At 44.1% G+C, this 24,629-nt stretch overlaps 1 protein-coding gene across 1 annotated transcript; it reads left to right on the top strand.

Moving 5' to 3' along the window:
* The first annotated feature begins 1,002 nt into the window (after positions 1-1,002).
* IFNAR1 (interferon alpha and beta receptor subunit 1) lies at positions 1,003-23,770 on the top strand. The gene is made up of 11 exons (XM_047720804.1): positions 1,003-1,174; positions 5,370-5,493; positions 10,703-10,881; positions 12,806-12,963; positions 13,075-13,213; positions 15,223-15,337; positions 17,865-18,064; positions 18,169-18,326; positions 21,261-21,411; positions 22,300-22,445; positions 23,399-23,770. Exons 1-11 carry the CDS (start codon positions 1,102-1,104, stop codon positions 23,636-23,638), a joined length of 1,683 nt encoding a protein of 560 aa, XP_047576760.1. The 5' UTR covers positions 1,003-1,101; the 3' UTR covers positions 23,639-23,770.
* Positions 23,771-24,629: the final 859 nt, after the last annotated feature.

Below are 24,629 nucleotides of genomic sequence, written 5' to 3'. Positions count from 1 at the left end.
TAAATAAAAATAATGAGACCTAACACTGATTATTTACTAAAAATCATTTTTCACTTAAAATGGGTGAATTTCATGGTATATAAATTAAACCTCAAAGTTGTTTATAAGGCAAAATCCAAGGGCATTGTTCTCTACAAATATTCATTTCATCACATAATTGATAATTAATATGGTTTAGTTGTAATTAACAGCTAAGCATGATTATTTCATCTCTCAGCCTCTGTATTTTCCGTTTTGCACATTTTAAGAATAGACCATCTATTACCGAAGCGTTTAAATAACGAGTTGAATGGTGGACCCAAATTGTTTACTGATAAGAGTAAACTGCTTAGAGACCGGGGTTCCGGAAACCTTCCCAAGCCCCGACGCTGTCACGACTTTCTCCAAGGGTCCCGTGAGCCCCTCGGCCAGGTCGCTGGAAAACGAGCGCTCGACGCTTGCTGGCTTAACTCTGGGCACCCTTGTCCCTCGATCACAGCGCTCTGCTCACAGAAAACGGCCCGGTCCCCTCGGCAGCGTCCTCCTTCCTGCCTCCCCTAAGCAGGCAGCCCCGACACCGCGTCCCACGGCCTCCGCGACCGGGTGGGGGAGAGCGAGAGCCGGCAGCGCCCGATCTCCGCCGCGATCGGAGGGCAGGCGTGGGGTAACCCCACCGCCGCAAGGCCTGAGCCAACAAGCCGCGTTCTGTTTGGGTCAAGGCCTCCTGTTGGGCGTAGCCTTTCCGGAAAGAGAGGGTGGACCGCCGTGGGCGGTCACTGGCGGTAAAAAGGAGGAGCGAGAAGGACAGAGGGACAGACCCTCCCCCCCAATTCCAAGTGCGCATGTGCACACTACTGCCCTCCCACCAGGAGTGCACGGGCGAGCTAAACCCGGAGGGCAGCGCGCGCACGCGAAGGGGAGAAGCTAGCGTGATGGGGACGCGCTTGCGTGGAGAGGCGGGGCGAGTGCGGAAGGGCGGGGCGAGCACGGAGAGGGCGGGGGAAGAGAGGGGCGAGGCGGAGTCAGGGGGGTCTCCCAGCGCCTAGGCTTGCCTCGCGTAGTTCGGTGCTGCGCGAAGTGACCGAGGATGTGACTTTCTTGGCCGGCGGTGGCCCGCGGACGATGCTCGCTCTCCTGGGCGCGACGACCCTGGTGTTGGTCGCTGGGGTGCCGTGGATGCTGCCGGCAGCCGCAGGTGAGCGACGAGGGGTCCAGGCGCAGGCCGGGGGCGGGGCGAGAGTCTGGGCGGTGAGGGCGTTGGAAGCCTCGGCCGGGGGAGGCTGGCGTGCGGTCCTGGGCACCTCCGTTAGTGCGGGGTCACGGCGCTCAGATCGAAGCTCTGGAAGCATTGGTGTTCCAAAGGATCCCTCCACGCCGGTTGCTAGGGGGCCGACAGACCCGTCCCGGGCGGGGCACGCCCTCCCCGCCGGCTCTGTGGGCTTCCACTGCGGGGTGCTGGGTGAGCCAGAGCCTTCCTGCCGGCTTTGTTTCTCTTCGTTGAAGCCGGTCGCCGGGCTGGAGCCTTAAGTAATACATAAGGCGTCAGCGGAGAATCGTGTTGCTGTTCCTGAAACATTGTCTCAATTTAGGGAAACAGTTATTCAGCCCCACGTGGGAGGGGGATAAAGACTGCGAGAATTTCGCTGCCCTCGGGATTCGTACAGTCTCATAAAAAATAATAATAAAAGAAAAATACGCAACCAAAATAGAGAGGCCGGGACCACCAGGCTAGTTTGCTGCCTTTATTAGTACTTAACGGGGAGGCATCGGGGGAATGGCTACTATTACAAGGTTGACTTCGTAGTGAGGAGGGGTACCCAAAGAGAAAGAGGGACTAGCACCGCAAGGCAGGAATCCAAGGGGTCAGTGAGGCCACCTAGTAGGTCCAAAGTCCTTAATTGTGTGCTTAGAAAACCGTACCCCCATACGGAACAATGGTGTCCTATTTCAATCAAACCCACCCATAAATATAATATATATAGTATATGAGTACTATGGTCCTGGTATAATTCGCGGTAATTTCTTTGAAGTCTTTTCTTGAAATTCTTGTATTCAGCTCATCGTGCAGTGATATGAAAAGAACTTCCCAGAATTTTCACATAAAAGTAGCATTCCAAGAGGATGTCCATTAAGATCCTTATTTTAATTTAATTTAGGGGAGAGCTGCTAAATTAAACTTTATACACTAGCTAGCATTTATTGAACTCTTAACTAAGTGCCAGGCAATTCTCTAGGTATTTTAATGGTATAAACTCATTTAGTTTTTAGTACAAATCTACACGCTGTTATGCTCATTTTACCGTAGAGCAAACTGAGACACTGAATAGCTTTGGCCATACAGCTAGCCAGTGGCTGAATGGGAAATTAAACCCTGGGAACCAGGCTGCAGAGCCCTGGGCTTAAGAGTAGTCTGTTTTCCTAAAGGTTAAACAATTTAAATTCTCAATTCTCCATCAATATTTGTTAAGTGCCTAGTTACCTTTCAGTTAACCAACGTACTTTTTTCCTCTATGGAACAGTAAAATGGTCAAAACTCAATAAAATTTTAACCCAAACTAGAGATGCTAATGTTGCTCTCTTTCAAAGTCATTAAAATATTCGTACTTTTAAACCTAGTCAGTTCAGTTCTGCGACCCTAGCCTAAGAAAATTACCCAAAATATGGGAGGAAATTTATTATTTGTATGGACATATGTGTTTGGATTTATGTCAGACTTAAAAGGAATAAATCGTTTCTGATCATCCATTAAGAATGTGAAAGGCTGGGGGTGCCTGGGTGTCTCAGTGGGTTAAAGCCTCTGCCTTCGGCTCAGGTCATGATCCTAGGGTCCTGGGATCGAGCCCCGCATCGGGCTCTCTGCTCATCGGGGAGCCTGCTTCCTCCTCTCTCTGCCTGCCTCTCTGCCTACTTGTGATCTCTCTCTGTCAAATAAATTTAAAAAAAAAAAAAAAAAAAGAATGTGAAAGGCTGGAAGCAACTCGATGAAGTGCCCATTTATAGATCTTTCACACTACAAAGGTGAAATAGACAGTTTTCAAAAGAATATTGCTTGGTCTTCCAAATGCTAAGATGTCCCTAGCTGCAGTGTCTCCATCCTTTAGCAGAAGAAGGATGCAGCCCAGAGGAAATCCGTGCCTCGACCCCATCAAATTTCTTCTCCCTGTCTCAAGGGCCACAGTTAGTGAGATTAGACTAGTCTAGACCAGAGACTACAAACGCCGTCAGATCTTTTGTTGGTTCCTATAAACCCAGTCAACTCCCCTTCGGCTGCATACAATCTATAAAATCCCAATAAATGGGATGAGAATTAAGTTTAGAGGGAGGAGTGGAATAAGGAAAGGTAATGTCCTTTGTGATGAAGTCTCAGAGAAAATAAGTGCAAAAAAGAAAATTTGAGGGTGGGGAGACTCGAGGAGCTCCCCAGATTTAAAAAAAGAAAAAAAATTGGAAGATGTTTCCTCAGCTCTTCCCCTTTGGACTTCATACCATATCTCTAGCTGGAGACTAGAGGAGACAGTCCCAATAAAGAAAGTTCTACGTAAGGACTCCTATGGTGGAAAGTCTACCAGAAGTTAGTTACCTTGCTTGCCCCGAGACAGAAGTAAAGGCTAGAAATATTATAGGAACAAGAAATAAATTTGAAAGCTGACCTTTTAAAAATTTTAGCTCCTCTCAGTGAGAGATCAGCGCTTGGTGCTGTTGAAGAAACTTCTGTGAACCCAGCACTGTGCTGAGTCCTCTGAAAAATGCAGATTGGGTAGAGATCCTGCCCTTAAGGAACTTGGCATCTGAATAGGGATCTGTGTTTAATGCAAGAAGCAATTGGCTTTCTTTTGAAATATCTTCATTCAGCAAGTTTTGAGATCCTACTCGATGTCAGGTACTGTGCTGAGTACATCTGCTTTAGTGTGAAATTGACCGGTGGGGATCCGTAGTCCAGCATGTAATGAAAGAGCAAAATTAGCGTGAGCCACAGTGTTAAAGGAAGGTTTTCTGTAAGGAGTCAGACTTGAGCTGGGTCTTGGAGTATTTGGGTAATCAGAGAGGAAGAAAACAGGTTAGAGGGGCCAAAAGGGAAAAAGAAGAAGAAGAGAGGACATCCAAATCAGGGAAGATTCCTACTGGAAGTGTAAGAAGTAATAGATCTCTAGACTGAAGTCCTTAAAAGTAAACGAAACGGTTCAGGCTCGATATGAACACCTTTCTGAGTTCCTGTAGGGCTTGGCTGACGTGATAAACATTCATGCCTCTGTCTCTCAATTTTGTCATGTGAATATTTGGTTTCTGTGACTAGCTGTTACCTTTGAAATCACAGCTGCTCCATTCTGTATCAGAATATATGAAGCATATATACAGGATGTGAAACCAAACTGAGGCCATTAACAGTTGAACCTTGTATCCCTTACATCACTTCTAAGATCAAAGACAAGTATTATGCAGAGACTACTTTTTCTCTCTCTCTCTTTTTTTTTTTTAACCTTAATTGCTAAAAAATGCCAGCTGTCATCTGAGCTTTCAGCAAGTTGTAATCTTTTTGCTGGTGGAAGGTCTTTTTTTTTTTTTCTTTCCAGCATGATGAGTGTAGTCTTTAGTCCCCTTCACCCATTTCCCCCATCCCCCTACACCCTCCCCTCTGGTGACCTTCAGTTTGTTCTCTAGAGTTAGGAGTGTGTTTCTTGGTTTGCCTCTCTCTTTTTTTTTTTCCTTTGCTTATTTGTTTTGTTTCTTAAATTCCACATATAAGTGAGATCATATGGTGTTTGTCTTTCTCTGACTTACTTGACTTAGCATAATACTCTATAGTTCCATCCATGTTGTCGCAAATGGCAAGATTTCATTCTTTTTATGGCTGAATAATATTCCATTATATATGTGTGTGCACGTATGTGTATGATATATATATCATACATATCCATATACATATCATACATATCATATATGTATATGACATATTTTCTTTATCCATTCACCAGTCAGTGGACATTTGGGCTGCTTCAATAACTTGGCTGTTGTAAATAATGCTGCTGTAAATGTAGGGGTGCATGTATCCCTTCGAATTAGTGTTTTTGTATTTTTTCGGGTAAAGAGACTTCCAATTAAAAGATCAACACTGCTTTTCTTTCTTTATTTTTTCCAGCTTTATTGAGATATATATGATATATAAGGCTTCCTTTTTATAGATTAAAACACCTCAACCTTTTTCTGGCTCTCTCAAATACGGAGATTAAATACATAATTAGCAGCCTCCATGTGCTGAGAGCAACTGTTGGGATTTTTTTGGATTTTTTTTAAATGCTTTGTTGTATTTGAAATGAAAGGGAGAGTAATATTTTTAAGAATAGCTACAGTGTATATGTAACGGTCTTCTTCCTTGTTGCCTTGATTTCTAGGAAGAACAAATCTAAAATCTCCTCAAAATGTTGAAGTCTACATCATTGATGATACCTTTATCCTGAGGTGGAACAGGAGCAGTCCGTCTGTCAGGAATGTGACTTTTTCAGCAGATTATCAAATGTACGTGACTGTAATGATTGCTTTGCAAAAATCGCCGGAATAATTTTGAAAATTGTAACACCATGATTTATTTCTCAGATTCAGGAACCAGCTGTTTTTTCCATCTTTGAGAGAAATTTTGTGTCTACATAATGTTTACAACTTCCTTTCTACAAACAGAGACTTAGTTCAGTTCATCTTTGGGTGGTGCCCAAGAGAGATTTGAGGGATGAGGATGGCAGACAGCTTCCATAGACCACAGCCCTACCTTCTCTCTTTGAGATGCACCACCTTCTTTGAGTATAAATCAGGCTCTAAACTAGAACATGTCTTGAGGATATGGAAGAGTACCCCAAAAGCTCTATCCAGGGTCTTGAGATAGGCCCTGCAGTTCTCCTAGGGTCAGGCTTTTTCATTATCCCCATCATATACATTGTTTTAATTTAGATAAAACTTATTAGCATCCGTATATAGGATCCTGCCTTTCCACAGACTCTGTTTCTGGAGTTTCTGCCTTCTCCCCAGCGCTCACATTCTACCTCATAGCTGCCAAGAGGTTGGGCAGGCGGGAAGTTGCCGAAGAAAGGATTCCAGAAGGAACGCAGCCCAGGAAGTACAGTACCTTGCTTTGGGTGTCAGAGCTCTGTGTGCTAACTCTGATCCCTGCCCAAGAAAGAGCGGCCAGTAATGGGGCAGTGAAGAAACAGGGTGTGGGAACCCCAGAACCAGGATCCCCACTTCAACCACGGCCCCAGCACTCAGTTCTCCAGCTGATGGTTAACAGAACTGTGAGATTAATTTCCTCTCACAGCTTTAGTCGTTTGTGTGTGTGTGTGTGTGTGCGTGTGTGTGTGTGTGTGTGTGTGTGCGTGTGTGTGTACGTAAATGTGTGTACACATACACAAACATGGATACATACATCGATGGTTTTTCTCGGAATTAATCGTTTAAGAATTTTTATCTCGAGAGATTTTCTTTAAATTGAACTTCGAGTTTTGCCCATTTCATTCTTTGCTTTAGTTCAGAATATTCTATTAAACAACTATTTTAGGTATAACAGGTTGCTTCAGATACTCTTTTTAAATTTGCCCTTTTAGGGACGCCTGGGTGGCTCAGTTGGTTGGGTGTCTGCCTTTGGCTCAGGTCCTGATCCTGGAGTTCCGGGATCGAGCCTCATGTGGGGCTCCCTGTTCAGTGGGGAGTCAGCTGCTCCCTCTTCATCTGTGCCTCCCCCCACCAGCTCTTGTTGTCTCTCTCTCTCTCAAATAAATAAATAAATGAAATCTTTTTTAAAAAATAAATGAAGTCACCCTTTTAGTCAAGAGCATAGATTGTGCCCTCGTATTGTTCCTTCACACGTTCTGTTGTCGATACTAAATTCTCCAGTCCGTGATGGCCTGCCTTTCATCCTTTCGTTCTGACTTCAGCATCACATGCATTATTTCAGTATGTTCTCATTCTGGTCTCTTCTACCAGCTTTATAAATAATTGCCCTATAAAGATATGCCAGACTACAAGTTTAGGGAGACAGTATAGCGATAGTATGGTGTGCTGGGGACTTGGGCCAGGCTGCTTGGAGGCAAAGCCGTCCCATGCTGTATATGCTTTCCCTGTTTCCTTGTCTGTTAAGTCGTGATAAAAACTAACGTGACCATGTGGAACTTATCCTCCAAACCAAGACCTTTTTGAGTTAAAAGGGCCAGTTAATTTTAGATAAGCTGGAGCAACAACTTAAACTGGGGCCACCCCAGGCACACTGGGATGGGACACCACCCTGCCCCTCCCCCCACCGTAATAAGGTGTCTAACTTAGAAGGCTGTAGAAGTGTAGAACAATTGTTGGTTTATTTACGATTTTATTTATTGATTTGAAAGAGAGAGGGAGAGCACAGAAGAGAGAGAGAAACAGACTCCTCGGTGGGCAGGGAGCCCTATATTGGGCTGGATCCCACGACCCTGAGATCATGATCCAAGCCGAAGGCAGACACTTAACCCACTGAGCCACCCAGCCGCCCTGAAGCATGTAAAGTATGAAAAGTGCTCAGAACAGTGGCATGGAGTAAGTGATCAATGGAAGTATAGTTAATAGCTGTAAACAACTATCTTTTTAATTAAAAAAAATTTTTTTTTGAGACAGAAAATGTGAGTGGGGGTGGGGCAGAGGGAAGGAAAGAAAGAGAGAGAGAGAATCTCAAGCAGGATCCATGCCTAGTGGAACTGAACACGGGGCTCTATCTCAGGATCCTGAGATCGTGACCTGAGCCAAAATCAAGGGTTGAACGCTTAACTGACTTGAGCCACCCAGGCGCCCCTTCCTGTAGCGTTTCTCCAAACGTAGGACAGATGCCACAGGTGATAAATGATACAGAGACACACAAATAAGCTGTTGGGATTCCAATGACTGTAGAACACATGCTAAGACATCGGTGTTAGTGACCTATATCCAAAATTTTGTTACAATGTGTGTAGTGTTAATATTCAGTCTTCCATCCAGTAAGGATTGCGTGCCTTGTATGCTAAACACTCTCCTGGGTACTTAGAATATATGGGCGAATAGGAAAGGCAGAGATGGCATGTGATTGTATTATGGCACGGGTTTTACAAAATGAATTTTCTATCAGTTACTTCATTGTCTTCAAATCATGTTGTGTTCTGATCTAAATACTTTATATGATAAAGCTGGGTTTGGTTGGTTTTTTTGTTTTTTTTTTTTTAAGATTTTATTTATTTATTTGACAGAGAGAGATCACAGTAGGCAGAGAGGCAGGCAGAGAGAGAGAGAGAGAGGAGGAAGCAGGCTCCCTGCCGAGCAGAGAGCCCAATGCGGGGCTCGATCCCAGGACCCTGAGATCATGACCTGAGCTGAAGGCAGAGGCTTAACCCACTGAGCCACCCAGGTGCCCTGTTTTTTGGGTTTTTTTTTAAAGGCTAATATAAAAGCAATTGCCATTGCAGTAGCTCCCTCGTAATACAAAAACACTGGAGTCAAGCATGCTTCTGTACCTCCTGGAACAGGAAAGATGGAGGGGAAGAGGGCAAGTGGATTGGAACCTTGTCAGGACTTAGGTTTACAATTTTTATAAAGTTTTCTGTTGTTTGTTTGTTTTTTAAGATTTTATTTTTTATTTATTTGACAGAGAGACACAGCTAGAGAGGGAGCACAAACAGGGGGAGTGGGAGAAGGAGAAGCAGGCTTCCTGCTGAGCAGGGAGCCCGATGCGGGGCTTGATCCCAGGACCCTGGGATCATGACCTGAGCCGAAGGCAGACGCTTAACAACTGAGACACCCAGGTGTCCCTAAAGTTTTCTGTGTCTAATAAGGGATTCTGGCTTTTTAACACAGGTTCTGATGTGGAGGGGTTTCTCAGGAATGGTATCATTAAATGCCAACTCTGGCCTCACAGCTCAGAGAAGTAGAAAGGGAAACTGTCCAGGAATAAAGTTTCCCACATACCAGTGTATATTTTCAGTAATTTTTTTAAATATTTCCTTTTTGAAAAATTAGATGGACTTATATTTGGGCAGCTCAGAAATGATGTGGCTATATCATTCCTAAAGTCTTTTATCTTAAATTTAAAAAGTTAAAATTTTTCAAGAGTCTATAGGGGTGCCTAGGGGGCTCAGTCATTAAGCATCTACCTTCGGCTCAGGTCATGATCCCAGGGTCCTGGGATCAAGCCCCGCATCGGGCTCCCTGCTCAGCAGGAAGCCTGCTTCTCCCTCTCCCGGCCCCCCTGCTTGTGTTCCCTCTCTCTCAAACAAATAAAATCTTTCAAAAAAAAATAAATAAAATGAAAATTTATCCCTCCCTCCTCTGCCCCCTCTCCCTCCATAAAGCTTGTGCTAGAAACTATAAATCAGTCTTGACAGAAATGCCTTGTCAGAGGAGAGTTTCTCTGCCTGGTTTAAGGTCGACAGGGCTTCACATGGGCAAAAATTCCAGAACCTAAGTTTGTTTTCGGTCTCACCTTCCCATCAACCTCCTGGGGGGCGGGGAGTGACATGTGGCAACATGTCCTTTCTTGATTTCTTCATGTGTTTGAAGAATCTAATATCGATAAGTTCTGCTTTTTTTTTTTTAAAGATTTTATTTATTTATTTGTCATAGAGAGAGAAGCGAGAGTGAGCACAGGCAGACAGAGTGGCAGGCAGAGGCAGAGGGAGAAGCAGGCTCCCCGCCAAGCAAGGAGCCCGATGTGGGACTCGATCCCAGGACACTGGGATCATGACCTGAGCCGAAGGCAGCTGCTTAACCAACTGAGCCACCCAGGCGTCCCAAGTTCTGCTTTTTAATGGACTAAACAAGGAACTCATCGGTGTATATAAACACTTTAAGTTCTTCATTTCTAGTGATGGAGTAGGAAGAATTACGGCAGAGGGCAAGCAGAAGGGACGGTTTGGTTTTTTTTTTGTGTGTGTGTGTTTTTTTTTATAATTTTTTTTATTTTTTTCAGCATAACAGTATTCATTATTTTTGCACCACACCCAGTGCTCCATGCAATCCGTGCCCTCTACAATACCCACCACCTGGTGCCCCCAACCTCCCACCCCCCACCCCTTCAAAATTCTCAGATCGTTTTTCAGAGTCCATAGTCTCTCATGGTTCACCTCCCCTTCCAATTTCCCTCAACTCCCTTCTCCTCTCCATCTCCCCTTAAGGGACGGTTTGGTTTTGATGAGGGCAGAGGAAATTCTCCAACCCTGCTGATTTCTGAGGCCTTTCTTTGGTCTGGTAAACCCAGTCAGAAAAGTTCCAGAGGGGATCCTCAGATCCAGTCACCAAGTTTTCAGTGAGGAAAAGATCCAGAAATACAGAGGAGTTGGCCCGAAGTCACACAGCTGTTTTTAACAAAGCGGACACTTAAGTCTACTCTTGGTACCTTCTAGGTTATTTCTTTCTCTGCTTCTTTGAAATCCTAATGCAGCCCGTCACAGAATTACAGAACTGTATGAAAAAATTAACCATCAGAATGATTCCACTTTCTAAATAATAACTTGGTACATACGTGCTGGGCAAGAGTGCCACGTTGCCACTAACATGTTCACAGGCCATTAACTCAAACAGAGTAACTACTTAGCCTAGTAGTTTCTAGTTTTAGTAAACAGTAGTCATAATAGTGGTTATACCAGTAGTTAGAATAGTTAAGAGTTTTAGTGAACAGAAACTGTGTTTGACTCTTTTGTATTCATATATTTTCTTCTTCATTCATCTCCTTTTTCTAATCTCAAAGACTTGAAAATGGCGCTTGGCTCCAATTGCCTGGCTGTCAGTCTGTGGCCAGTACCGAATGCAACTTTTCTTCAGTCAAGCTCAATGTTTATGAAGAAATTAAACTGCGAATAAGAGCAGAGGAGGGCAACAACACTTCTCCGTGGCGTTATGTTGACTCATTCACACTGTTTGAAAAAGGTAAGAAGTTGCCCCCCAAACTACAGGCTATTCCTCCTGAGCTACTCTTGTCACAGCTCACTTCCCAAGACTGTTTCTGTGTGACGGTGTAACATCTCCTGTTAAAAAAAAAAAAAAAGGCCAGACTGTTTTCATGATAATTCTAAGACTTATCTGCCCCTTCCTTTCCATTCTGTCTTGGGTGTACACTGGAATTTTCCAGAGGCTAATGGGTGACAGGGAGACCGACTGACTGACTTGCAGAAGCGAGCGGAAGATACATCTGTCTTCTTGGCGAAGCCAGACATTAATGAAACTGGAACAAGATGTGACACAGCTCCACTCTTCTCGCCATGTCTGTTTTGGGAAGTGTTCTTTTTTTAGAACAAATATCTGTCACAGTGCAATGGGTTTACCACTATTAACTCTTCATGAATTAATATTTGAAAATATCAGTTTTCAGGTTTAATATGCTAAATAATGAAAGACATAATCTCTATAAACAAAAACTCACTTGGACCCTCAGTTTCTTTGAGTGTGAAGGGCTCCTGAGACCGAAACAGTTGGGAACCCCGGCCCTCTGTCAGAACTCCCGAGAAGAATGATGTCTGGCCCTCTCTGCGCTTCTCTGCCCACCACTGTCTCTGCAGCCCTGTGCCCTCAAACTCTGTTCCTCCTCGCTGCCCAGAAACCACTCTTGTCAAGGACCCTGGTGACTTCCTCAGTGCCCAGTGAGTTCCCAGTCTCTTCTGGCTCAGTTCCTGTGTACCACCACGGAGATCACTTGAAACCTTCCACTTCTGGATCTCCAGGGCCCTGTTCCCTGCCCGCTCTCCTCCTGCCATCCATCTCTCCTTTGCCCCTTTCTCCTGCCTCCCAGACCTTTCAGTGCTGGACTGCTGAGGGGCTGGGTTGTCGTCCATCTTCTCTTTCCACACTCGGTCCACTGGGAATCTTACGGCTTTTAAGCCCATCTGTGTGCTCTTGAGAAAAGCCCAGACTTACATCTCCAGCCCCATCCTTCCCCTTGCCTTTACACTGTATCACCAGCTCTCTTTCCACAAACATCTTTGCTTGGGCGTCCAGTCATCTGGTCAACCAAAGCTCTTGATTTCCTCCTCAAAACATGCTCTTCTGGCAGATTTTTCCATCCCTGCTATGGTCAGCACCTGTTTCAGTTGCTCAGGGCAAGAGCCTTGGAGTCATCTTTGGCATCGCTTTTCTTCACGCCCTGTATCCGGTCTGTCAGAACATTCTGAATGATCGATCTTCATCCCGAAGCAGATCCCTCATCACGTCCACCGCTGCGACTGGCCTTCACCAAGCTGCTCTCTCTTGAGTTACTGTGGTAGCTTCTTCCCAGCCTTCCTGTTTCCTCATGCCTCAGCTAAGATGATCTTTCCAAAATGTAAATCCCAGCCTGGCACTCCTCCAATCTCAGGCCTCCAGCAACCTCCCGAAGCTAACTGCCGAGCTCTTCCTTTGTCATCTGGCTTCTAGCTGCTTCTCTGATCTCATTTTCAGCCACTCAGCTACCCGAGCCTCCTTGTTGCCTCTTGAAAATGTGAAGCCCATTCCCACCTTGGAGACTCAGCCTGGAATATTCCTTCCCTAGATAATTTGCCTGACTGACTCCCTCAACATTATCTGGGCCTTAGCTCAAGTGTTGCAGAGAGATTTTCCTGACTGACTTATCTGAACCAGGTCTTGCCACCGTCTTCTCTCCCTCTGTGTTACTTCATCTTTCCTTACAGCATACACGACATTACATGCATTTGTCTGTTTGGGGATTTTGGCCATATTCCCCCGCTCGAGTATAAGCTCCATGAGGGACTTAAGTGTGACTAATGCCAGGTACATAGGACGTGATGAGAATTATTTGCTGAATGAACATTTCGACCCTGTATTAATGAAGTTATATAGTAAACGTGTTCTTTTTTTACAGCTCAAATTGGTCCCCCAAAAGTACACTTAGAAGCCGAAGATAAGGCAATAATCATCAACATCTCCCCACCTGGAACAAAAGATGGTGGCATGTGGGCTTCCGATAGCTCAGGCTTCATCTACAGCTTAGACATCTGGAAGAATTCTTCAAGTGGAGAAGTGAGCATTCTTTTTACCTTTGTTCAGTGTGAGAGAAAAAGGACCTGAATGTGTTCAAAATACTGACCTTAGACTTTTTTAAAGAGCAGACTTCTATTTTTTTTATTATAGAGAAAGACTAAAACTGTGTACTCCAGAGATAAAATTTATGAACTCTCACCAGAGACCACCTACTGTTTAAAAGTTAAAGCAAGACTTTTGCCAAGAAAAACTGGTGCCTATAGTCCCGTGTATTGTATAAAGACCACAGGTAAGGAGGAAGTTATATTTTAGATTCAGTAAATGTATATACAGAGGGGCACCCTATTCATTCTGGCAGTTTTCCTCCTGGTTGCTAAGTGTATATGATAATAGATACTAAAACAAAAATATTACAGCATTTACATAAGCAAAAAAAAAAAAGTCACAGTAACTGGGATTTTTTTTGTCTTAAGTAAACAGTAATGAAAGTTCTATCTAAACGTCTAAATATTTTTCTCATGACAAGAAATATTTTTTCGGGGCGCCTGGGTGGCTCAGTGGGTTAAAGCATCTGCCTTCAGCTCAGGTCATGATCCCAGGGTCCTGGGATCGAGCCCCGAATTGGGCTCTCTGCTCAGTGGGGAGCCTGCTTCCCTCTCTCTCTCTGCCTGCCTCTCTGCCTACTTGTGATCTCTTTCTGTCAAATAAATAAATAAAAATCTTAAAAAAATAAATTTAAAAAAACAACTATTTTTTCTTCACAATCCACAAAAGGGAGAAAGTAGTTGCTCAAGGAGCAGTTAGTCTTCCAAAAAGTATACCTTTATAAGTGAAACTTTAAGATGTGAAAGCTTCCGGATATATTTTGTCAGTGACCTCCAGCCTATAATTAAGGTCAAAGGTTAGGAGCTTACATTTGTTTGTTATTTGAGTCATAATTTTAGTATGCTACATTTTTAAAATCAAACATACAGGAGAATTGAAAGTAAAGTTTTCCTCTCCCGCCTCCTTACCCCAGTTCCATTCATGAGCATTTAGCCCTGCTAGTGGTTTGTGTGTGTTCTTTCCTGCTTCTGTTGGGACCTAAAAGCATACACACAGACGTGTAAACGGTTTCTTGGTTTTGGTTTTTAAAATGAAAAAATAGGGGGCGCCTGGGTGGCTCTGCCTTCGGCTCAGGTCATGATCTCAGGGTCCTGGGATCAAGCCCCGAGTTGGGCTCCCTGCTCAGCAGGGAACCTGCTTCCCTCTCTCTCTCTCTCTCTCCGCCTACTTGTGATCTCTGTCTGTCAAATAAGTAAATAATCTTTAAAAAATAAAATAAAATGAAAAAATAGGATCCTACTAGATCGATCTTACAACTCACTTATTTAACCCACTACATTGAGGGTCCTTTTGTATGTTGGCACATACGGATCTATCATATTCTTTTTTTTTTTTAAGGTTTTATTTATTAGAGAACACGGGGCAGGGGGGACACAAGGGGCAGGGGGATGGGGGAGGCAGACTCCCCACTGAGTGGGGAGCCCGATGTGGGGCTCAATCCCGGGACCCTGAGATGATGACCTGAGCTAAAGGCAGACGCTTAACCGACTGAGCCACCTGGGTGCCCCATCACGTTCTTCTAAATGGCTACATACTATCACCTTGTGTGAACAGACATCAGTTGTAACTCCCTTAGCTGTTAACTTCTGATAACATGTAAGCCTTTTCTTTTCTTTCCCATGCTGTTAAGCTGTTAAGAATTCTTACCATGGGGACACCTGGGTGGCTCAGTCAGTTAAGCGTCTGCCTTCGGCTTAGGTCGTAATCTCAGGGTCCTGGGATCAAGTCCTGCATCAGGTTCCTTGCTCAGTGAGGAGCCTGCTTCTCCCTCTCCCTCTGTGGCTCCCCCTGCTTGTGTGCTCGCTCTCTCCGTCTCACAAAAAAAAAATAAATAAATAAAATCTTAAAAAGAAAATTCTTACCATGTATCTCTCTCTCTCTCAAATAAATAAATCTTTTTAAAAAGCAGGGGGGAGGGGGGCACCTGGGTGGCTCAGTTCTGTTAGGCATCTGCCTTTGGCTCAGGTGGTGATCCCTGGGTCCTGGGATCGAGTTCAGCATCGAGCTCCCCACTTAGGGGGAAGCCTACTCCTCCTTTTCCCTCTGCCCCTCCACCTCACGCTCTCTCAAATAATAAATAAGTAAATCATTTTTTAAAAATTACTTAATTTGGTACTCATGGTACCCTTTGTACCATGTCTTATCTCACTAAAGTAACAATGTTTGCTTCTCTGTGTATTCTTTGTCTTCTAGTTGAAAATAAACTGCCTCCACCAGAAAATATTCGAGTTGATGCTAAAAATCAAACCTATATTCTTAAATGGGATTACGCGCAGGAAAATGTGACTTTTCACGCTCAGTGGCTCCAGTAAGTTCTATTCCATGAGTTTCCTTTTGCTCAATTTATGATGATTCCTTTCCTGCCGCTTCAGCCCCCCTGCAGCTCCAGGCACTGGGGCACACTGCTTGGGATGATTCTATCATTTTGGAAATGGGATATTTAATTCTGGTCCCTGCTCTGCGGTTGACTGGATGACCCTGAGCTAATCCCTTCATCTCTTCCGGCCTTGGTTTCTTCATTTGTTGTAATGTGGGCATATTTAATAACATCTCGTGTACTTACTGGTGCTTTTTTTTTTTTTTTAATATGCTCCTCGCTGCATGTCTTATTTCCCGAATCTGGAATCCTTGCCACGTGACCCTGACCTTTTCCTCAGAGCTCACTTGTTCCCCGAGTCCTAGGAATGATCTCAGTCCAGTCTGTCTTACTCATTTCGAATCAACCTTCCCATTTTCTTGACAGTGTTAGTGGTTTTCACAGATTTTTTTTAGGGATCACGTCAGTGGGAAATGAAGAAAGTGGGACAGCACTGTGTTCTAGCCGACTATGGGTCAGGTCCAAGAAGCACATTTTGTTCCATGTTGGCTGGAAGGTTGTAGGGGATAAAGAAGTAAAACCAGCAAAAGGAGGAGCAGGTTGTGGGGAGGAAGGGGACAGGTAAGCAAGCTCCCTTGAGAGCAGAGGAGTAGAGGGACCAGAGGCAAGTATAGCAGGGGCAGGAAAGGGAGAGTGTGAGGAGGGAGAGAAGCAGGAAGTGATCTGAGGGCAAAGGGAAGGGAGGACCCCTCTGGTGAACTCTCCCAAACTTCCGTCCTTCCGTGTTAGTCATGCAGTGGGAGCACGTCCCTGCACCTGCAGGCCCTTTGACCCTGCCTGACCCGGAAACTGGGCGGTCATCTTGCCTGCACCAGACTTGAGAGGGCTGGGGTTTCCGGTGGCCGGTCTCGAAGTCTCTTGGGAGCACTCGGGCACGCTGTAGGGAGCGCCGAAGGGAGGGCGAAGGCACGGCAGTGCAGCACGTGGTTCCTGGAATCCAAAGTAGATAGCTGAGGTGTCATAGTGACGGTGGTTTGGGGCCGAGGAGTGGTCTGCAAATGATGAGGGTGACAGAAATCGAAAATGTAAAGGTGGTTGGGGCCGGAGAGACCCAAGGAGCCATGTGGAGAGAGACAAGACGTGAACAAGGCCTTCTTCATTCGTGAATCATGTATTTTAAAATTGGACACAAGAGGACACATTAGGCAGAGCTACAGCACGAGGGAAGCGCAGGCGACAAACAGATTGAAAATCAGGTTAAGGTCAGAGGTAGGGGGTGTTCCTGCTCTGTAACAAAACACCACAGATTTAATAACAGCTTCAAGAGTGCTCTTATCTGCCAGTGACTTCTGGTCAGGGGACCAGGCCTGGCTTGGCTGGGCCCTCTGCTCAGGGTGTCACAAGGACTCTTGGAGCCCATCCAGAATGTTGCCTACCACGTGGGAGAAGGCCTACCTTGAGAACAGTTGACTGTTCGGGCAGGGGAGAGCAATGAGAGAGAGAACCGAATACGCAGGATAGGGTGAGATGAGGCTTAGCCTCAGACTGTAGGTCCTGTAGGCCTTTGGGTGCCATTCAGAATTTCACATCGAGGGGCAGGTGACATGAAGTGTGTGTTCGAGGAGGGGAAGATCGCCGCGTTGTATGTGGACCACAGAGACGCCAAAGGCGGGAGAACCAGTTGGGAGGCTGTTGGAGTCGCAGACTTGAACTGGGTTACTTTGAGCTGCTGGTTTCTGAGTAATTTACTTGACCTCTCCAAGCCCCGTTAATGTCCATGTTCTGTGTAGACTTGCTCTTACCACACTGTGGCAGAATCTCCATTTTAACACTCACCCATTGGTGTATGGGTGATACGTTTCACAGCTGGCTTTCCAGAGGGGGAAAAAAAAAAGCCTTATTTGTAGCGCTTGCCAGTTTTCATACCATAAATACACCTACCGTGGTCCCTTTCAGCATGATGTCACTGACCGTGGCATTGGAAAGAAATGCACAGGAGGACCCCATTACAGAGTATTTCCACCGTAGAGATACAATAGACGTAAATAGCTTTGAGCACAGATAATAAAACGTAGTGAAGTAACCAGGACAAAATGAGTTTGGGTCCAGTTTGTCCCCTGTGCTGCTGACCTGTCAGCTATAAATTAAAAAAAAAAAAGTTTTGAGTATTTTTATTTTTTAATGCAACCTGTTTATCTGTAAGTCGATGTATTTATTTTGTAATATTGGCTTTTAATAACTGGCTCCACCCTTTGGGAAAATTCAGGGGTGGTTCTTGTGGGCTGGCTTGGGTCGGCTTTGGTGCAACAGCGCCCCCTTCTTGTCACACCCCAGAGCAAGGGCTCTGGTTCTCTTTGTGGTGGTGTATGCTGGTCTCTTACACTGTAGTGTGAGTTTCCTGAAGGTGGCGACTGTTCCCTTCTGTGACCTTAACCCCAAACAGTATCTAGCATGTTCTAGGTATTTCTTAAATATTCATTGAATTACTATGTTTGTAATATTTTTTTTGTCTTAAAAGCGCCTATTTAAAAAAGATTCCTGGGGACAATTCAGGTAAATGGAAACAAATACCAAACTGCAAAAATATCCGAACTACGCAGTGTGTCTTTCCCAAAAATACTTTCCATAAAGGAATTTACCTTATCCGTGTTCAAGCATCGGATGGAAATACCACATCGGTTTGGTCTCACGAAGAAAAATTTGATACTCAATTACAAAGTAAGCCAGTAGTTTTTACTTCGGATTGTGCTTCTCTGATTTGGTACAGAGTCTTAACATTGTTTTTCCGAGTTGAACGTTGTGTCTGTACACTTTTTTCCCAGTTACCCTGTTTCCTCCGGTCATTACCATGAAATCCACTAACAATGCTTCCCTGCGGGTCTATATCAGCGCTCCAGAAGAGTCGGAAAATAAACCTGTGAACCATCTTTACCCGCTAATTTATGAAATTGTATTTTGGGAAAACACTTCAAATGCTGAGGTAAAAAAAAAAAAAAAACAAAAACAAACAAACAAAAAAAAAACCTGTGATGTAAGTCTATAATGTAGGGTTGTAACTAGGATTTGGGGAAGCAAAGCTTGAAGTTGAAATTTTAGGGAGATTTTTAAACTTGGGACTGTGAGTAACTCCGATATTTACAACAAGAAGAGTATTAGCATCTTTCCCTGTTTACGGCTTAGTTATAGATCACCTGCCTCTGGGCATCCTGGTGTGTTGTTAACATTCGGATCCCTGCACCTGTTACTACTCAAATCAAAATCTCTTGGGTGGAACTCGGGAATCTGCGTTTTTAGCATGATTCCTGGGCATTCATCTAAACCAGAGTTTCTCGGCACTGGCAACGTTCAGACTGGATAAGTCTTCATTGTGGGAGCTGTCTTGTGCGTCGTAAGATGCTTACCCTGCTGGTGGCCAATAGCACTGCCTCCCCGTGGTGACAACCACAACCCCTCCAGACTTTGCCGGATATCCCCTGGGGGCAGGGTACCTCCGAGGGGGCAAAAGAATCTCACGTGGTTCGGTGGTCTGTGGCCCTCCGAGAGGAAAGCGTGCCTCCAGAGTTCAGGTTTGCTGCACAAAATCCTGTTGCTAACAGTTCAGTTTCACGGCAGGGAAAGGATTTGAAAACAGTCCTCTAAAAAGGCTCCTCAGCAGGGGCAGTCATGGAAAAAAGAGTCAAGAAACAGGTTTTTAAACACGAATACTCAAGGGGTGCCTGTGGGTTAAGCCTCTGCCTTCAGCTCAGGTCATGATCTCAGGGTCCTGGGATCGAGCCCCGCATCGGGCTCTCTGCTCAGCAGGGAGCCTGCTTCTCCCTCTCTCTCTCTCTGCCTGCCTCTCTGCCTACTTGTGATCTCTCTCTCTCTCTCTCTGTCAAATAAGTAAATAAAATATTAAATAAATAAATAATAAAACACTAATACTCGAAAACCACAGACAAAGGCAGTACACAACATCGGATAACCCACATGATTCTAGATCTCTTTTCCCTACGGAATTGCAATCAAGGAATCGACCTTGAAAAGTCTGGTGGAGTCGAGTTGGGTGGATAAGTTCTGTAACCTGACTTTATTTTCTGTTGGAAATCTAAGAAAATTATAATGACTTGGCCACTTCCCTTTTAACTGTGTGAACACACTGTAACTGAAGCATAGTTTAGCCCACTGAGAGTTACAGTCGGTTCTCAGTTGTCCCTACACCAGGGGAACCTCTGTTTGTGTCTCAAGCCATCAAATTGTGTAACCTTAGGCAGGATGCTTTTCCTCTCTGAGATTTTGTTTCCTCTTCTCTAAAGTGGCAGTAGTCATAGTAACTCCGTTTTTTTTTTTTTAAAGGATGTTTATGAGGTTTAAAATGAGGTAACGGTGCCTGGGTGGCTCAGTTGTTAGGCATCTGCCTTTGGCTCAGGTCATGGTCCCAGGGTCCTGGGATCGAGTCCCGCATTGGGTTCTCTGCTTCTCCTTCTCCTCCTGCTTATGTTCCCTCCCTGCCTGTAAGATTAATTAATTAGTTAATTAATAAATAAAATTTAACCATAAAATAAAATAAATAAAGCAAAAATAAATAAATAGAATAATGAAATAAAATAAATAAAATGTGAGGAGCACCTCGCTGGCTCAGTCGGTAGAGCGTGCAGCTCTTGATATCAGGGCTGTGGGTTCAAGCCCCACGCTGTATGTAGAGATTACTTAAAATTTTTTTTAAAAGTCTTAAAATGTAACATAGGAAAACACTTAGCACATCAATTAACAAATAGATAGTAGAGATTAAATAATTTCATTTGCTGGCTTATCCTGACAGTAATCACAATCATAATAGCAGCTCACATTTACTAGAAGCTATTACGTACCAGGTACTGTGGTAATTTACGTGAATTGTCTCAGTCATTCTTCAAAACAATCCTGCCAGACTGCCTGATCGATCAAGTCGGTTAGCAGACACTTGGGACAGAGAATCTCTTAGTGCTTCCCTTACACTGGGCTGCCCGCGGTACAACATGGGCAGTTGTGATGCGAGGACGGTTCAGCTTGGCTCTGGGGCTTCTCTGCATGCTACACGTGGTTTCTGGTCTGAGGAGGACGAGGGACGTGGGGAGGACCCACAGCCTCAGTACGGGCTCCACAGCCAGTCCGGACACGTGTGAGTGGGAAAAAAAATCAATGGGTTTTGAGCCACAGGATATTTTGTTATAGTACATGACATCACGTGACGTTATTTTGTTGCATTATTTTGTTGTTACACAGTATTGTTGTGGCATAGCTGACCACTACAGGGAGCAGCAGTAATTGTCCTCATTTTACGGATCTGAAAACAGGGCCAAGAAAAAAAATGAAACAACTTGCCTGAGGCCACATAGCTATAGGCGATACCATAATACAGGCAATTTAAGGTCCGAGCCCCCGCCCCTCCTAACTACCCCTGCCCCCGAGCAGAGGAAATACAGTGACATTTAAACCAAGCCAACAGGTGTTATAAATTTAGAATTGTCTTAAGAATATGTCATATTCCTTTTTGGAAGCAGCATTTTTAAATTTGATGGGTTGTAACATGTGGTCCAAAATGAATGTATATATATATTTTTTAAGATTTTATTTATTTATTTGACAGACAAATCACGAGGAGGCAGAGAGACAGGCAGAGAGAGAGGAGGAAGCAGGCTCCCCACTGAACAGAGAGCCTGATATGGGGCTCGATCCCAGGACCCTGGGATCATGACTTGAGCCGAAGGCAGAGGCTTAACCCACTGAGCCACCTAGGCGCCCCCAAATGTATATTTCTTAAATATACACCAGCTAAGTGGTTGGGAGAGGCCAATCTTCCACTGAATCTCTAGAGAATTTAGGAAATCGACATTCCCTATCTGATTTCATAAGGTGACTAAATGTTATCAATGATCTACTTATTTTTTTATAGAGAAAAATTCTAGAGAAAAGAACTGATTTTACTTTTCCTCAATTGAAACCACTGACTGTATATTGTGTCAAAGCCCGAGCACTCATTCAGGATGAAAGGTGGAATAAAAGCAGTGTTTTTAGTGATATTGTGTGCGAGAAAACAAAACCAGGTCAGAATCTTTCATTATCTCTCTCTCTTTTTTTTTAATGTAAGTGGACTTTTAAAAAATAATTAAATTCACTGAAAATTGTAAAGTATTTCCTTATTACTACACAAGTATAAAGAGAATACTTTCTTTATGAGCTAGATGAATCAAAAGTAGACCTTTGGGCTAAGCCTTGCAGTTTTAGAAAATATTTTAATGCGCAGTCCAGTGTTTTTTAATGCTTTATAGTTCATCCAGTATGCATGTAATTAATTGCCTTTAAAAATCACTCTTTAACATTTAAAAAGACTATTTTTAGGTGTTTTGTTTTGCATAGTTCTTAGGTAACTATCATGGGAGAATCGCTTCATTAGTTCAGTTGTGAGTTTTGGTCCATGGAAATGGTCAGGTCCCATCTTGTATTTTACAGTTTCCGGTGTTGGCTTGTAGATGCTGATTAGTCACGGAATGGTATTAATTATGCTAGCTCTGTATCACAGAAGGACTTGAGAGCACTTTGCACGATGGGAGCTTAATGTCAACATTGCATCCTTCACCTTGCCAGGCCATTCTTTAAATGGAAATGCATTACCTAAAAAAAGGGGTGTGAAAGGCTTTCATGTGGCTGGCTCAGTTGGTAAACATGGGACTCTTGATCTTAGGGTCAAGAGTTCGAGTCCCATGTTGGGCATGGAGCCTACTTATAAATAGAGAGAGGCATAAAGGGAAAGCATTGCCTACAACTGTTGTATGCTCCATGTTGCCAGAAATATTTCTAAGGGTATATCATATCATAGAATTTTCTATTTCCTTTCACATAGCTACATTTCATCCATGTAAACCGTCAGCATTGTTAACATATTTGTGTGTTGAGATCTATGTTGTTGCTAAATATCACTTACTTATTTTTAGGAAATACTTCCAAAACCTGGCTCATAGCTGGAGTTTGTGCTGCACTGTTTTCCATCCCGGTTGTCATCTATGTCATGAAACTTCTCTTTCGATGTATCAGTTATGTGTTCTTTCCATCAAGTAAACCTCCTTCCACTATAGATGAGGTATGTGACTTTTGTCAGTGGGTGAATTTTTCTTAAAATGAATGGGAAATATATTTTATTTCCATGCAACATATGCATTTTCTTGATATCCAGAAAACAATACAGACTAGGATATTTTCTTCACTTTCAGTAAATTGGCCGTAGAAACAGTCATTTAATATCAAATAACGTGGACTAGTAGGGTTTGTCCTTAATCTCATGGTTTTCTTCAGTTTGGCTATGTTGGCACTTGTTTTATCATGGAAAAGCTGGGTATCCACCCAAAGCCTACTGCACCCTCATCAGTGCGCCCTGTGGGTGACATCACAGAAAATGAAATAACGGAACATGAGCCTCCTTTTAGGACACCTCACAGGCTCCTGTTCGACCCCACCATGAGGTTGGCATATCTAATGAAAGCACTAAATGACAAAGACCTGAGCCCAGGACCAAGCCTGGGGATGGCATGGCCACATGGGGTGGGGGTTCAGGTCGCCTGACTTGAGAGTTTCGCTTGGAGCCCCAGCTTTGGAGCTGGCGAGACCCGAAGGGGAATTATTGATCAACTATGATATGTTTGCACCTGTTAACTCTGTAAACTTAAGCAGATCCATTAAGAGAACTTGAGCAAGTGCTTTTATGCTGTTGAGTTTCAAAAGAAACTGTCCACAATCCCAGTGCACCTCCCTTTCCTTCCTCTCCCATGCTCTCCGGCACCCTGTGCTCCCTCTTGGGTCCTTTTCATGTACCTGCCCCAAGACAGTGCCAAGAGGCACGGGACCTCACTAGTGAGGGGTTTATTCTAAATGTCAGTTAGCAGTTTCTAGACTCCGGACTGGTTTTTAATGTTTATGCATATAAACCAGTACCACTGGTTTTCTCAGGAGCAGATTTAAGAAGCTGATGCCGCTGGAACTAAAAACTTTTATATTTTAAATAATTTTGTTCCTGTTCTTCCCCTTTCTTTAAATTAGTATTTCTCTGAGCAACCGCTCCGGAACCTCCTCCTTTTCACTTCCGAGGAACTGACGGAAAGATGTTTTATAATTGAAAACACAAACACTACCACAGCAGTAGAAGAGACTAACCAAACTGATGGAGAGCACAAAAAATACAGTTCCCAAACCAGTCAGGATTCGGGGAACTATTCTAATGAAGATGAAAGCACTGGAAGCAAATTCAACGAAGAGTTCCTGCATCAGGAAACCGAGTGACCAGAAGCAAGTTCTAGAATGCTCGGGAGTTCTGGGGGAGCCGTGCTCAAAGCCTGGGCTCCTGCTCCCCTCAGTAACTGTGCAGTGGGTACCTGCTCGTTCGAGAAGGAGGACATCTTCGGGTCACCGGTCCAAAAATATAGGCAAACACTTACCTCTTGGACAGAAGTTTTCTCTATTCCTTCCCGTGGGCGGAGCCTTGAAAGACCTGTCTGACGAAATGAGTGAAATCCAGAAAACGTTCTCTAATGACATCTCAAGTTCCATTGTGCTAACGGCTTGTGGCAAAGCACACATGGTCACTGTGTCCCTGTCGGTGACACTGTCACCGTGTGCCTGTGGCTGCCCGTGTCGCCGACTTATCCTCTGTTCTCAGTGTTACACACCATTAAGGATTTATCTGGAAGTATTTTCGATACTTTTGACACTGAAGCCTACGCCCTCGGGAAATTTCTTTCACAAAGCTGGATACCACGACCACTGGCTTTCTGTAAAATAGCTTCCTCTGGAAAACATCTGCAGGTGCCGGAAATGTGATCCATACAATTTTCAGGGGAACCCTATCCATGTGTCCCCAAAACCTTGGCTCCTACATCACAGTCACCTCTCCCTTCTGTGGTTTAGGATTCACACCAGGTCATCCTTTCCTGAACACTAATACTTCCTGGCTCACAACCTAATTCCCAACCTAGTAGAACAGTAGCAGCTTCTGATGCGAATTTGCAGTCAATGAAGTGACAGGGACAACTGTCTAATTAGAGAAGCTGTTAGGATATTTTAAGGTAAGGGAGTATGTAGAAGTTGCTCACGGTGTTTGCACGAAGCCTTAGGGACCAGAAAATGCTCCTGACAGAACAGAGTAAGAAGCAGAATCATTCGGTAGGAGGAAAGCAGGTGATGTTCATGAAAAATAAGAGAAATGCATCTAATCAGCTTTAATTATTAACATGCTATGGGGTTGCTCATGGTTGTCTTGGGGTTTTTTTTCCTT

The sequence above is a fragment of the Lutra lutra genome, chromosome 1 (genome assembly GCF_902655055.1).
Source record: "Lutra lutra chromosome 1, mLutLut1.2, whole genome shotgun sequence".
In the NCBI taxonomy this organism is placed as follows: domain Eukaryota; kingdom Metazoa; phylum Chordata; class Mammalia; order Carnivora; family Mustelidae; genus Lutra; species Lutra lutra.
Note: the sequence above shows the minus strand (reverse complement) of the source record. Positions and strands in the feature narration are given on the sequence as shown.